Source organism: Saccostrea echinata, unplaced genomic scaffold, assembly GCF_033153115.1.
Source record: "Saccostrea echinata isolate AGI-Se365-2 ecotype Australia unplaced genomic scaffold, CSIRO_AGI_Sech_v1 ptg000015l, whole genome shotgun sequence".
Classification (NCBI taxonomy): Eukaryota; Metazoa; Mollusca; class Bivalvia; order Ostreida; family Ostreidae; genus Saccostrea; species Saccostrea echinata.
The window spans coordinates 8,330,090-8,346,989 of NW_026889764.1; the positions used below are offsets into that span (position 1 = coordinate 8,330,090).

The window sequence follows — 16,900 nt, forward strand, 5'->3', positions numbered from 1 at the left end:
GATAATAAAGAATTCGTGAAAATTGGGTGGCATCTTTTAAGAATCGTTTTATCAAGAATCACTGGGACAATAAAGATGAAACATGTGAGAGCTTCATTACATACTGTAAATTCAAATTTGTTCATAACATGACCCCCGGGGGTAGGGGGAGCCACAACAGGGGGTCGAAGTTTTACATAGGAATATATAGGAAATGTCTTTAAAATATTTTTCTCAAGAACAGCAAAGCCATAATTAGTCTTAATTTGGTCATATCATGACCCCGGGGGTAGGACAGGGCCACGGCAGGGGTCGAAGTTTTACATAAGAATATATGGGAAATATCTAAAAAAAAAAAATCTTCTCAAGAACAGCAAAGCTATTATTAGTCATATTGATATAGAAGCATCCTCAGGTAGTGTAGATTGAAGTTTGTACAAATCATGACCAACGGGGGTAGGGTGGGGCTACAACAGGGGATCAAAGTGATACGTAGGAGTATCTAGGAAATATCTTAAAAAATCTTCTCAAGAACAGCAAGCCATGATTAGTCATATTTATATGGAATTATCTTTAGGTAGTGTATATTTAAATTTGTTCAAATCGAGACCCCTGGCTGTAGGGTGGGGCAGAAATGGGGGATCAAAGTTTAATATAGGAATATATAGGACAAGTGTTTAAAAATCATTTTCCCAGGAACAGCAAAGCCATGATCAGTCATATTTAGATGGTAGCATCTTCAAATAGTGTAGATTGAAGTTTGTTCAAATCATGACCCCTGGGAATAGGACGAGCCCACAATGGGCAATCAAAGTTTTACATAAGAACGCATAGGCAAAATCTTTAAAAGTCTTCTTCTCAACAATAGAAAATTCATGATTCGTCTTATTTGTATGGAAGCATCCTCAGGTAGTGTAAATTGAAGTTTGCTCAAATCATGATCCCCTTGGGTAGGATGGGGCCATAAAAAGTTATCAAAGTTTTACAAAAGAATATGTAGGGAAAATAATCTGCTGATGAAGAACAGAAGGGCCATAGTTACTCAGATGAGCATTGTGATCCATGGGCCTCTTGATACGGGTAGTGCACTTGTCAAATATGAACGTACTAGGCTATCATATCCCTTTCAAAAGTTATCACCAATATTAAAATGTTTGAAAATTAGGTCAAATTTGGCGGTCAAGGTCACGGATCGAGTCAAAAATCATACCATGCAAAAAAAAAATGTCTTGTCACAGATAATGCACATGTCGAATTTGAAAGCCCTAGCATTTCTCATTCAGAAGTTATAAATGATGATAATTTTTTTTTTTTGAAAAGTAGGTCAAACTATGACATGTAGGTCAAACTATGACCTCAAGGTCAATGTCAAGGGGTCAAAAATCGTAGAATATTTGGAAAGGTCTTAAGCTTGTCACAGGTAATGTACATCTGAAATAAGAAATTCCTATTTTTTCTAATTCAAAATTTATAACTAGGGTTAAAGTAATGTTAAAATTTTAGAAAAGTAGGTCAAACATCAAGGTCAGGGGTAAAAAAAATCACAGTACATGTACGTGTGGAAAAGTCTTGTCACAGGTAATATACATGTGAACTATGACATCCCTATCTGTTTTAGTTAAAAGATAATGACCAAGGTTAAAGTTTGTTAAAATTTGTGAAAAATAGGTCAAACTTCAAGGTCGCGGGTCATAAATCATAGTAGACTTAGAAAGGGCTTTTCACATATACATGTGCATGTATATATATGTGAAATATGAAAGTCCTATCTATTCTCAATTAAAAGTTATGACCAAGGTTTAAGCTTTTGTAACTGACAGACTGACAGACAAATGAGGTTTAATGTCCCCTAGCTTTCGCGAAAGTGGGGGACAAAAATATGATGGCATGTGTAAAGCAGCAGTCTTGGTTTTTGACTATAATTAAGTTCTAATAAAACATATTTGTATTCTGCGTAATAAATCTACATTTTTTTAATTCAGGAATTTTGCTATTTCTTTAACACCTGAATTATGTTATAATCATGTTAATATTAAAGATGAAAATTTTGGGTACTTAAAATATCTTCAATATTTTACAATTCAATTTGCTCTTTGATGCGGATCTATTTTTGGACCCCCCCCTTCTTGGAAAAAATCCCGGATCCGCCCACGGACTACATATTTTTAAAGTATTTACGAAAGTTAATATATTTACTCAAACTTTAACTTATTGATATGAACTTACAACTTTATAGATTTGCTTAAAAATGTTAAATGAAATTCAAATATGCCATTAGTTTTAAATACAAACTATTTTCTGCAATGTATTGATGATTATGGAAGGAAGTGGTGGTGGTGAAATATCTAGTGAGGCAGTTGTCACAATGAAAGCTACACCACTGTCACTGAACCAAAAAAACCCCATAATATGACCTGTTTTCGCGTATTATGTACTTTTTCTGCCATGCTGCCCCCCCCCCCCCCCCGCAAAAAAAGATACATCAAATGACCATGCAAGTTTGATCGAGGTAAGTATACAAAGCCATATTGCCAAAATAAGGCAACAGTTACCATGGTATGATTTAAATGTCATTTTGATCTGTGAATGAAATCTTTAAAAACATCCCACTTACAGAAAGATCGAAATACTGGAGAATCGTATTTTAAAAAGAAATTGAAATTGCATGTATATAACTTGTGAAATTCAGTTAAGAAAAATTGCTAATTTTAAAATTTCAACAAAACAAGAATCATATAAAATAATTAAGTCTAAATCGGTCTTTCAATGCTGAAATTGTTTTTACAAAAGAGGTATTTAAAAATCCAATATTGGCATTAAATTTTTGATGTGGTATTCCTCCTTAATATGAAAAAAGAAAATACCAGGGAACGAAAAGTTCCGTGACCAAGTGACTTGCCCTCAAAGAACTGGACTGTTAGCATATATAAAGGATTAAAGAGGGATAAATGTGGCCAAATAGCAAAGACACTTAATTTTTGTACTTTGAGATGTTTTTCGTTTTTTAGCTCTGTCCTTGATTAAAAATAGATATGCCCGTTGTCACGTGACACGCATAACTGCATAAATTAAGATGGCGACTTGCTGAATGAAAACCTGCCCTTGTGAGACTTTCTTCCAAAATTTCGTCCTTATGAAGAAGAGAATTTGGCCTCAAACACAATATGTCGGAAATAAATACCAGTGACCTAACTCCTGATGAACTTCGGAGGGAACTTGAACGTCTGCAGACCGAGTTACAAGAAACGACCCAAGAGAAGGTGCAGGCTGCAGAATATGGTCTCGCCGTTCTAGAGGAGAAAGAACGCCTGCGACAGCAGATAGAGGAGGTAGAGGCACAGTATGAAGCCGTAAAGCACGAGCTCGATTGCGCTAAAGAGGTAAGGATTCGCCATTGATTTTTTTATGGTTTAAATCTAATTTAGATGTACTGTATAAAACATACAATGAATGACACATGTGTGTGTATTGGAAACACAATTCTGATAGCCGGCATTCGTACTATAAATCCCTTTACATTATATTTTGATGCCATGGCATTTAAATCGAGATATGAACAACTTGTGTTAGGTATTAAAATTTTCAGCGTCTTTGTTTTTATTTAATTATCATTATTATCAATTAATCATGTTTATTTTACAAAACTGCACCACACGTCAAAGCAGCATACCCATTACATTGAGTCACTGTTGACTGTGTTACCTTGTTGACTAATACTTTACCTGCATCAGACATGTGTGTAGGTATTACTAGGTGCAGTGTATCTTGTGTATATTTATTGATATGTTTTGTCTTTATATTGACTATTATAACATTAGCTACTGAAAATTAATCACTGTAAATGCTTGTATATCAGTGTACATTACGTGTTTATGTTTATTGTCATTGGGAAATATATGGCCCTGGCCATTTACATTCTATCCTAAGTATACCACTCGTACAGAATAGAATATCAATTTCAAACACTTACAAAAAGGATTTTCCTTGAATAGACTATTAGTACCCTTGACTATATAGTTTTTTTTTTAAGTAGTTCATATTGTTTTCATTTATCATGTTTAAGAAGTTCATTCTGTTTTCATTTATCATGTTTCTTCCATATCATTTCAACCATTAATGAAAGTTTCAAATGCTTAATACAGTATGTTTTATGTTTTAAATATAAATTTGTATTATAATAATAGTTGCGGGCAAACGTATCATGGGTAAATATAACTTTTGATCTTCAAATCAAACTCTTCTTTTGGGAAAGGTGTATTTTATTAGATGTTGCCATGATAATTGAAATCTGCAAATTTATATGAACTAAATGCTTATTCTAGCATTGTATTCCATAATTCCTCTGACTTAAGTTAGCAAACAAACGGGCATCCCTTCTCTGCTTGTTTGGATCATGATGGGACAAAAAGACGTCAGAGGAAATTTGGAACTACATTGCAATTAGTGTTAAGAGTGTCGTAACCAGCCTCACTCTGAGTTCAGCACAGTGATACATATTTCTGATCACAGTAGCACTGTTTTTGTTTTGCTGCATTTTTCTTTTTGTTTGATCACATCTGAATTTAGACTGAAAATTTGTTTATTGGATTCCACCAGGATCTTGCTGTGACACATAAGAATCCCGAAACATAGTGTTTAGTGTATATTGATTAAATTTTAAACTGTGAGCTAGTGACTGAGTACAAGTAATTTGAGCATTGGAAAAAAAAATTTGCCTTTCTCTATTTCTGACATGAAACAATGATAGGATGATAAGAAACAAATCTCATATTGACCATAAAGCAGGATCAGTATAAATGAAGGATTTCTTTTGCTTTATATGATGGAGGGTTTCACCATTCTAAATTTAACTGCAATATTTCATCAATTACTTATTGTAAATAGAAGATACAGGATAATCATCAAGATTTCATGAACATGCAATATCTTTACCTTCATTAGTATTATAATTCTTAACTATTAATTAAAATGAGGTATTTGATCCTCTTTTTAAAAAAAGTTATGTTAGATTTAGCTATCATCAGCAGTAATTTTTATTTTATTACACCTGTAATTAGAGACAGGTGTAATTACTAATTAAGCAGCAAGCATGTCCTGTCATGCCACAGGCTTTCACTGCAGTACTAACATGTTTACAGCTATGTAACACGTGTGTTCCTTGTACATATTCTGAGTTGACAAAATTAGAGAGTCAACTAAAACATAGCCACATCCTTCTTTTTTAAAAATCATGGTATGATTTAAATGTTAGATGTATACTTATGCTATGAATATACTAGTGTGAATACTATAGTAAAGTCAGACTGAAGATGTAAGGATGTTGTCCTAAACAAATAGTAATTAGAGTCAGAACAAGTAGAATCACTCTAGCTCTGAACTATATAGTAATTCTGTTTGGAGAAATATTTAATATGTAATATTTTTGGCTGTATATTGCTCTTAACATTTGATTATACTATGAATCACCAATAATGACTGTCTAGCTGACATACATTTATAGTGATACACATCAAAACAAGAATGTAATTATGACACCTGAATGGTGTTACCTGTTTGTAATCTGTGTCACAAGGTAAACTAAATAATGATATAGGTGGTCCCCTAGACAATTTTATGATTACCCAACCCCTGACTCTTAGAAATGAGATACATGGAGCAATGTGAGTTTGGTATAACTTTAATCCACCAAAAGCTTTGTGTACACATTAATTAATTAGTGACAGGCTTGGGACAGGAAGATACAGGTGTGTCACAGTGCTCTAATTTGGACAGGTAGACATTATGGCTGTCAGCTCAGGTTTGAAGTTCTGTGTTTTGATCTCCAGTGACATCAGTAGCCACTTCCTGCCTTGCATTGCACAGTAATGGGACTGACCTGTTTTGGATCAAAAAATCTACTAAATCCAAGATTGATATGTCTTCCCCCAGTCTGGCATTCCAACACAGAGGTTTTAGAGCTTATAAAATAGTTTTAAGACCTGCCATGATAATTAACCATCAATGAATCAATAATTGTGTTTCCAAGGCTAAACACTGATGGTATTGTCACCAATTTACACATTGGACATACACTTGCACTGCAGAATTAATAATTCAAGAAACATTTGCAGAGTCACAAAATGTTGTAGTACTGTAATAGCTGGAAACACTAAAATGGTATAGAAATCCCAGTTTACCAGCAGATTCAGTAAGATCTTGCATTGATTGCAGAACATAATAATGCAAATAAAATATTGATGAATTTATGTACATGAAATATACAAGCTTACAAATACTACTATATATTTTTAATCAGGGTAATTTAAGGTCATGGAGCAGCTGACGTATGACCCTGCTTGAATGTGTTTAATGCATTAGAGAGGATTGTTAGCAGCAGCTGTTTATATCAAACAACGGTTTTCTCTATCTTATTAAATCTCTCTGTAATACATCTGAGGAATAGAGCCAGCAAATCTGAGAGACTGCATGCATCTGTTAATATGGCTGATGATAAAAAAAATCCTACATGTAATTTGTAATTCAGGATACAAACAGTGCTAGAATTGATGAAAGGTTTTAGTCAATCCTGACAAAGAGAAGGCACTGATTCATGTAATTAAGCATGCACATGTCATGATCTGTTATTCGTTGTAAAGGATCATCTCTGTCTTATGCATCTTACCACCGACACTGTTGGTTTATTTAGTGAGAATTATAAGGTATTGTTGAGACTAAAGTGTTGTCAATGATGTAACATTATTTACTGGGCCTTTAGTTGGGAGTGGGGCTGTCGCATCATATTAGATTACATTTCTACTACTCTTGTAACTCAGAAACATGAACAAGACAACATCAATGTACAATATTCCACAGATATTCAAATCCAGATAAATTGGGTATTCTAAAAATATCATATAGCCATGCAGATTCGAACATTTTCATTGAAAATTACATAACACTGTGTATGGGGCAATATTCTTTAACTTGATAAAATTCTCAAACTAGAAACATTGGTAGATGTTGACATCAAAAACATTCTACTCTCAGTTCCATGACTTTGCATAGATTTTGCTTACACATGGTCTCATTCATGCCCCACAGCAATAGAGTTGGTATACTTATGGGGAGGAGTACTGATCAAATACATGTATGCTATCTCAACCTTCATCAGAACTCTCTGTCTTTGATAATGAGATGTTAATTAAGTACAGTATGTAATTATCTGGATTATCATCATCCTGTTAATCAGGAACCAATATTACATGCCTTCCTAAACAAGAGCACTGTTTTTTTCCTGTTGATGATATCAGAGATTACAAGGAACTCTGAGCTGACAATATAGGATAACCTTGTGTATGGATTTTTTAGAAAAACTGAAATGTAATAAAAGTTTGGATAGCACAGCAACATTTCTGTGACTCAGAGATCTTTTGTTTCGATTTTCTAAAGGGGGAAAAAAAAACCTCACTTTTTATTTATCTGGAGAGCAGAGTCTGGTAATTTATAAACAAAAAATGATCCAAATAAATGAAGTATTTTTCGTATTGAAGTACTAATAACAAGAATTTTAGCTTATTTAAAGAAGGTATCAAATATTCCACTAAAATAATGTTCTCATGATATTTAAGGAGGGGTATACTTGTTGTGTGTAAAGATTCAATAGTGATTGTGATGACTAAATATTAGGGCTGGGTATTGGTGGGAAATTTCGTATTGTAATGTATTGCGATATTTGGAACTGCATTGCGATATGTATTGCAATATTTTTAATAACAGTGAAAATGCTCTTTTCTTATTTTATTAACCTCCATTTATAATCAGAGTGTATAAAACTTTTATAAGTACGTTGTAACAAAAAAAAAATTCTTGTTGATTTTACTACAGATTGGCACCAAAATGCAACCATACAACAGATCTTTTACCCTTTGGTACTATTTGGCACGATTGAAAACGTTTCTGACAGCTTAAATTTCATATTTCACTTCATAAATCTAAAGCCCAATCATTTTGCTGGTATATCGGTACTGCGATATTTTTTGTTAACGAATCGCAATATACCGGAATATCGATATTATTGCGCAGCCCTACTAAATATCCTCATTTTAAACAAACATGGACATTTACTTAATGTTATTTAACAATGTGTCATGAGTCACAGAGAGAGTTTCAATGGAAAATAATGAATAAAGTATTTGAATAAAATATTTCTTTCAATTGATCTATCCCAGTTTTTTGGACAAGGTTATCATATTTGATATTTAGATATTGGCTTAGATCCACAATCTTAAGCAGGGCAAAATTTGACAGAATTGACCTTTTAACAAGACAATTTCATAAGGAATAATATTAGACATTTATCTCAGTAAGAGTTGTTTCTCTTATTAGAGTATCAGTGAACCTTAAATCTATTTTGTTTAAAATTTTTGCAACCTTGATACATTCCACATAGATGTATCTTGATTTTTGTTCCTGTTCTCTATTGAAGGCCCTTAGCAAACACCAGGACACCTTTCGAAAGCAGCAGAAATCTGGAATCCACCATGAAGACACGTTTCTACAGGAAGCTGCCTCTCGGGAAGAAAGCTACAAGTCCACCCTTATTGAGTATGAGACTGAACTCAAAACATGCAAGCAGGCAATCGAGCGCTTTTCTTCAGAGAATGAGCGCTTGAATGCAGCTCTGCTTGAGTGTCAACAACACAATGACAGTCTTGAGGAACAGCGTCGGCAGATTAAGAATGAGATCCGCGAGTACAAGATTCGAGAGAATCGGAACTTGGCGGATTATGCCGAACTGGAAGATGAAAATATCATGCTGCAGAAACAGGTTTCTCAACTTAAGCAGAGCCAAGTAGAGTTTGAGGGTAAGTTGTATAATATGCTGCTGGTTTGGTAAGAACAGGTAACCCTCATTATTATTAATTAAAGATTTAAGGAAAATTGCACTTAATGAATTATTCTAACAATGATATTATGTTAACAAAAATAAAAACACAGGACTTTAAAATTCATTTTGTTTTTTAATAAAATGCTGAAAATTATGGCAAGTTTAATATGTTGATAGCTCACCTTATTTAAGGCTCAAGTGAGATGCTCTGATCAAAGTTTGTCAAGGATCTCTCTGTGTGCATGTCCCTCTTTCCATCAATCTGGATGTCTGTAATTGTGTAATTGCTTCACATTTTCTACTTCTTGTTCTGAACCACTGGGTCAATTTAAATCATACTTGCCAAAGTATTAATTACTAGGTAAAACGATTCAAAACATCCTTATAATTATATGTACTTGGAGAATTTGTTGAAAGTATAGTCTTCTGGCATAGTTTGGAGTTGCAGTGAGGGATTACATTTATCAAGCTTTAGGTCTTGATGGATGAGATAGAAAAAAAAAAGTTACTTAGGTGAGCATAGTGACTCATGGGCCTCTAGTAAAAATTGCCCAAACAGTGCACCTTATATTCAAATAAACTGTTGATTATATATCTTTTTTTCAATAATTTCAGGCATGAAGCATGAGGTGAAGCGACTCCAAGAAGAGGCTGATGACCTAAATGTGCAGTTGGATGATGCTGTAAATCTAAAAAAAATTGTGGATAAAAATTATGAAGAAGCCATAGCAGCACTTCAACATGAGAGAGAACAGAAACATGCACTTAAGAAAGAACTGGACACCAGGCTGAATCAGGAGTCCATGTTTAATCTGAGTAACCTGGCTCAGCTTGGAGGACTGACAGATGGATTACCACGCTCAGTGAACCATGATAATGGAGTTGCCCCTGATGAAGACGATAGCGAGAACCCTGCTCTGAGGCGGATTGAAGCAGACTTCAAAAAGGATGACACCAAGTCACCTGTCAAACCTGGGCCAGGAAAAGTTAATGATATACTGAGTGAGATTCAGGAGAATGAAGTGAAAAAACTAGAACAATTACTGGAGCAGAGTGAATCAGAAAAATCAGAACTTCAGAATGCTTTGGAGGAGGCTCAGAAACTCATTGAGGACACTCAAAAGGACCTCATCGAGCAAAAGAGCAGAGCAGATCAACTCAAAGCGCAGATCTCCTCAGTTATCAGCTCTCCAGAGTCTCCAGGTGTTGATGACTCATTGGATGAACTGATCGCCAAGGAGACTGATCCAGAGAAGAAGGCACTGTTAGAGATGAAGAAAAACTTGGTTTCTAATGAGCAGAAATACTCAACAGCTTTATCCGAGATTACCCACTTACAGAGTGAAATCAGTAAACTGCAGGAGAAAGGGCACAGTGGTTCTATGCAGGGAAACAAGGAGTTTGACAGTGCAATTGATGACTTAAGAAGTAAATGTAACCATTATGAGGAGCTGATCAAGGATTTGGAGAAGGATCTGAAAACAATGACAGTAGCTGCTGGGGAAGCACAGGGAAGTCTAAATACCACACAGGACGAGCTAGTCAGGACCACTGAGGAACTGGCCCAGCTTTATCATCTTGTATGTGAAGTAACAGGAGAAACACCTAGCAGGGTTATGTTAGACCATGCAAAGGCATCATCACAACTCTCACGGCAAGAGAATGGTGAAGAAAAAGAAAGTGAAAACCAAGACGAGACCTCACCAAAGACCACTAAAAAATCAAAATCCAAAAAAGACATTTCTGGTAGTGAAATTAAGGGTGATCCTATCTCCTGCTATAAACTTACTGAGACAATCATTGATCAAGTGAAATATCTCAGGCGAGCTGTGGAACATCTCATGGAGGTATCTCGACAACGTGGCGATGACTCAGAAAGTTCTGATGTACTAGAATTACAGGAACAAATAGTGAAACTCAAAGCCATGTTGTCCACAAAGAGAGAACAAATAGCAACACTGAGGAGTGTTCTGAAGGCCAACAAATCAACAGCTGAAATTGCTCTAGCTAATCTCAAACAAAAGTATGAAAATGAGAAAGTGATAGTGACAGAGACCATGATGAAACTCAGAAATGAACTAAAAGCACTCAAAGAAGATGCTGCAACGTTTGCCTCATTAAGAGCCATTTTTGCCCAAAGATGTGACGAGTACGTAACACAGCTGGACGAACAACAGCGACAACTGATCAGCGCAGAGGAGGAAAAGAAAACACTGAACTCACTACTGCGAATGGCAATCCAACAGAAACTGACGCTGACTCAAAGGCTGGAGGATCTAGAGTTTGATAGGGAGAGGCGGAGTCTTAGACGACAAGATGGGGGTGGAAGGGGGCGGAGTAAGACGGCGTCCAAAGTAAGTCACTCCCACAACTCTTATCCTGACGAGCGGCCCGGGGGTGTGAGGTCTTATCACCATAACTACAGGCGTGACTATTAGTCGCCTGTTTGCGGTGAGTTTGTCAAATCGACATGATTACTTAGGAATGCTTGGCAACCATACCTCTTTAATCAAAACTTTTAACTATTCCTACATTTTGTATTCTTTTACATAATACAATCTGAAATATATTCTTTCTTTTATATGTAATTTTAAAGTATTTTCATAATCTTCATCTTTAAGGTGCATGATTGCTTTATCAATTAATTGCAAAATTTTCATATTAAATTATAGGTATGAACAGTTTGAAACTTTCTTTTAAATGAATGTTACTCTATATACCAGTACATACGGCTATAAAAGAATGAATTGTTATCTGCAGAAATACTTTGTATGGGAATTAATCTTTTATTTTACTTTTTATTCATACTTTATTGAGGGAATCTAAAAAAAAAAAAAAGTTGCCACAATTGTTCTGTCTACTTCACATTATTTTCAGTAAAATGATATTTTTTACAATACTATCTTTCATGGAGAAAAATATTGGAAAAAGAAATCTTATTTTTAATTTTGGAATATTTTATCAAAATGCATATAAATGATGGCAAAAGTAAATGGAGGAATGGTTGCCAGCAACAGCACTATCTCCTATGCTTAGTCCTGTACCGCTAGAGGTGAAGGTCAGGTCACTGGTTTGTATTTAACCATGGTAACAGTACATGTAGGTCATTGTCCACGGGAGATATAGGTAATTGCTGTAAATAATCCTTGTCTGAAGTAAATACTAATATCTTAAACTAATTTACAAGAGTATGAAATCATGCATGTCCACAGCAACACAGTAGTGAACGATTCTAAGTGCAAACTTTCCGAAATCATGCAAATTCATGCATATTAAGAGAGTACTGTAGATTCCTTAGATTTTGAAAGTATTTGATTTGGCCAGATAACGGTTTGCATCAGTTTGCATATTTTGCGAGAGCATCAATTTATAAAAACATAAATTTATATATTTTTCGCAATCAATGAAATTTAGAAGGTTAAGTTGTAAAATTATTGCACCAAGTAATCTGTCATAGGTACTTTCTAGATAACGTCAAAATAAGTGATGGATATGAAAATTTGTACTGCGCTATATCACGATTTTTTCTAAAAATATCACAATATCATGATGTTTTTACATGTAATTTTTGCTATGATTTTAAATGAATTTCCATGATTTTTCTAACAAATATAGTGCAAAAACATTACTTCACTTTTTTCATTTTTATTATATTTGTATACAGTCAAACCTCATTATCGTGAACTCCATGGGACCGAGAAAAAACTTTGAGATATCCAAGGGTTTGAGATATCAAGGGTAAAATACTTATAGAATAAGGGGTTGGAACTTTCAAATCACTTCGACACATCCATGGTATTCGAGATATCAGTGTTCGAGATACCGAAGTTCAACTGTATATAAATAACGCATGTTAGGATGTTAGGATGCTGTTGTTTTTCTGTTTTACAACACTTTTTACAATTCCTGTAATTGTAATTCAAGAGTTAATTTGAACCAAAAAAAAATTGTTTCCAGAATTTATAAATACATTGTACATACTAAATACCAGTATTTTAGTCTCCATATCACGATACATATTGCGTAATAAAAAAAAGGCATGATATACCAGTATACCAATAAAATCGCACATCCCTAGTCAAAATCATATGTGATGTAAATAAGGAAGAAATCTGATATGAAATCTGCTCTGGAAATGAAAAAAGCTTAATATTAAAACAGCAAATTCAAGATTCTTTAAGAGATGCTCATTACAATATTTGCAGGAATGTTAATATTTTCTTTTATTTAAAACAAGGAATCTACAGTAATGGAGTGAAAAGTGTTTTCCTTATCAATCAAACACGAACTGGCAAAGGATTGTAAAGGATTTAATTTTATTAATAATTTTACATTTGTCTGTATCTTTACTTCATAAAGTTATGGACTGAGTTTTGAATGGATGAAATTCAATATTGAAGTGCATTTAGTCAAAAGGTAATCATGAAACCACATTTAATAATTACAAAAAAACTTGGTGTTTTTTTTTGTTTTTTTTTTGGGGGGGGGGGGGTATGAACATTAAATATGGGAGGAGCTTAATTAAAAGTCTGCTTGTTGGAGGAGTGCCCTAGCTGGCTCAGCAATTTCAAAGTCTTCAAACTTGGGATTATTAAATCTCAAAATTCTTTGAAATCAAATTTCTTGTACAATAATTTGGAAAGAAGTTGCTTCAAAATTTTTTGTTTCCAAGTATATATATATATCAAGATAGATACATGCACTGGGTACATGAACTACAGTAAAACTTGTTTAGTATGAACACACATATAGCAAATTTATGCATTCTAGGAGAATCTTTCTTTCTTTGCATTTTTGAACACGAGAATGATTAGCTAGTATACCTTAAATTTAAAATCGAAGTGTAGATAGCTTCTGCCTTTTTTCCCAGTAAACCAGTCTTCCACACCATTGTGCATCAAAATACCTTCCACAAGCATTATTTCTCTATATTTCTCAGAGCCTACTTTAAAATATGTTCTTATATGTACCAGTATATACATCTAGGAAAAGAACTTGATACTACAAAGTATTTAGGAGAACTTGATATCGCAATTTTGTCATAGCCGAATAGAAATAATTCCCTCTTCATCAAAATTGTTGGAGAATATACCCCTCAGTCTTGAGATTTTTTTGGCAAATAAAAAACCATACTCTTCGGGCTCATTTTTTTAATTTCCAAACAAATCTCAAGATTATCGGGGTTAATTCTCAAACAATTCCTCTAACGCGGGAATTATTTCCTAATTAGAGCATAATTGCACAAACTTTCTGCAGTAAAACTTACTTAATAATGAATCTCAATGAATAACTGCCTAGCTTTCTTTAACCAGTATGAAAATAACGGGAAGTAATTCTGAGTGCAGTACTTACGGCATTCATAGAAAATTATGTATCACAAAGAAATATAAACACTGCTGTAACTGTAATGTGATGTAAAGATAAGTAATTGGCACCACTCAAATTTATTGACAATGTGTGGCTCCACCTGGTGACAAAACTGGTTCATTATTGATTTCATCCTGTGCTTGATTGTACATTGTACACACACCAGTAATGAATTGTAGACTTGTTTCTCTTTTCCACCCTGTACGGGGAGTAGCAGTACGTATGATGTGTAATTATCTTTTTATTTCTTACCAATCATTTACAGATAAAGTTCTGTGTATTACTTATAGATTTGTCTGCCTGCAGATGCCTAATGCATGTAATTTATCCAAGTACAAAATCATTGTCTGTCAAAATAGTACCAGTGGTCTATATTTCTTGTGTTTTAATTTGTATTTATAGCTGTTTTAATAATGAGCATTCATTTAGTGATTATTTTTAAAATATAATAAAAAGTTTTGTGCGTACATATGTATATATTTTCTACCAACGATTCTTTTGAAAGGTCTGAAATATAAATTGTATGCTTAGATTTCGAACAAAAAACCCAGCTTATTTTACTCCATCGTCTCAAGCCACAGTTCGCTGTTAGCTCGATCTTTCCAGAATGGGAGAGGGTTGTACATTATGGATGTGGTTTGCGACAATGATTTTACTCTGATCAATTATTCAGTAGCTGCTTATAATGTTGATCAGTTTAATCTGTTCATTATTCATTTAAATTCTGTTGCTTTATTCAATTTTTAATGTAATGAAAATGTTAAAGAACTTTTTAATTGTAAGAGGAAAGCATGCTATTGTGAAATATTACGAAAAGCAGGACTAGTATCTTTCTTCAAGAGGAGCAATTTTACAACTCTCCAAATATTATATTTACATGTACAGCATCAGAATGATGTTCTGATGTTTTAAATGCACTTTCTTGAATTATTAAATTTAAAATAATATATTTCTCATTTAATGATTTGTATAAGACTCAGCAAATAAAAATAAATTCTACAAATAACTTAAACCAAATTAATCTTAAAAATTCTCATGTCACAAATGATATTTTAATGAGCTATTTTCAAAGTAATATGGCTGTATTAATATTGTGATTTTTACTTTGAATTTATAGTGCTAACTTGAATCCTCAAGGAAAAGAAGTGAAATTTCCTGAGAGACGCCAGTACCAGAACAGATCTGCTGATACCAGACGCAGGGGGATGCTAAATACCCCGAGGGCTTCAAATCTATCCTGAAAGAACTTCTTCCTCTTATGGTGCACACAGAGAGAAAGAGTGAAGCTTAAAAACTTATTTCAAAGCTACAAAATACATTTCTGTGATAATCGTCTGGTAGTCAGCATTGCTTATACATGTAAATCATTGTTTTAAAAAAAAAGCTGCATTTTTACCAGTGTTTTTTTTTTTTCAGCTTACATATGAGCATTGATATATATATAACCTGTGTATTGTGTCAATTGATTTGTTCTGTACAGAATCTTTATTATGTTGCCAAAGCCTGGTCACAGATTGTGGAAGTGGTGTATGGTAAAGTGGTGGTGCCATTTGGTGGTGCCTTTAAAGCGGTGCCTGTCTCCACATGAAGCCATTCCATGTACAGGAAGTTTGTAATCAATGTACACCATATGTATTCAGTATTCTAGTATAATATATAGTCATTTTCTAATGGGTGTTCATATTGAAAGCAATGATTTGTAATCAGGTTGCTGTAGCAACCATGTGAGAATTAAATGTGTTCTGCATGAATTGTAAATGTTTGGTTTCACGGGTAACCAATTTTTTTTTTATTTGCCAAGACACTGGTTTTTCCTCTAACTATATGCACAACTTGTGCTTAAAAACAAATTACCATGAAGATATTAAAATGTGAATGTTTGGAAATGTTTACTTGATGTTTTCTGTACCTTGAAAATGTAAATTAGATGTATTATTGTATTTATTCATTATAAAGCCACTTTGGTAAAAGGTTGTAAATTTTAATCTTAATAATCTACTAAATTCCATGGACTATGCAAGAACAACTGACTCTAGGATCAACTTTTGCTGTTTAAGCTAATTTTGCAATTATCTATACATGTACATGTACAAAATATTTTGTTGTAGTAGTACCAATGGAATGGATTTCAGTAATATATTTTAATTTATTTCAAATTGAATTTTATTTATGATATATTTTACTTTGCTTGGATGAAGCATCTTAGTAAGTAATGGTGTACGACTGTGATATTTTTTCTTTTAAAAACATGACAGATTTTTCTAGAACTTTGTATAACTTAATTGGTACCAGCATGTTTGTGGCTTTAAATCTTTGTAAAAAAAAATTGGGCTGACACATATCATCTTGCCATATTTAATTTAGTCTCTATCTTCAGGACTATATAAAAAGGTACATTTAGTGCTGACTACAGAATTATTATATTACAAACAAAGTCCAAGTCATTTTCAAAATACATGTTATTCTTTGAAAGCAAAAAGTAAACTACAGTTGATAGGGTATTTACTTATAAAAAAAAGTTAAAGTAACCATACCCAGACACAGTTCATGCATCATTGTAGTCTTCTAATCAAATTAATTAAAGTAGTTTTAATTCTATAGAAAGTCATTTTAATCATGTATTTAAGATTGTTACAGGCCAGATTATGTGTTTTGTTAAAGATCTGCAATAAAATACCAGTATCAGTA

General features: G+C 33.6%; 1 protein-coding gene across 2 annotated transcripts; it reads left to right on the plus strand.

Annotated features, from left to right (window-relative positions):
• The first annotated feature begins 3,025 nt into the window (after positions 1-3,025).
• Positions 3,026-16,900, plus strand: LOC133187476 (protein bicaudal D homolog 1-like). 2 transcript variants are annotated; one of them, XM_061322870.1, is made up of 4 exons: positions 3,026-3,359; positions 8,444-8,822; positions 9,461-11,199; positions 15,330-16,900. In XM_061322870.1, exons 1-4 carry the CDS (start codon positions 3,144-3,146, stop codon positions 15,333-15,335), a joined length of 2,340 nt encoding a protein of 779 aa, XP_061178854.1. In that variant the 5' UTR covers positions 3,026-3,143; the 3' UTR covers positions 15,336-16,900. The 2 variants fall into 2 exon arrangements, with proteins under 2 accessions (XP_061178854.1, XP_061178853.1); XM_061322869.1 differs by having other exon boundaries at positions 3,027-3,359; positions 9,461-11,296.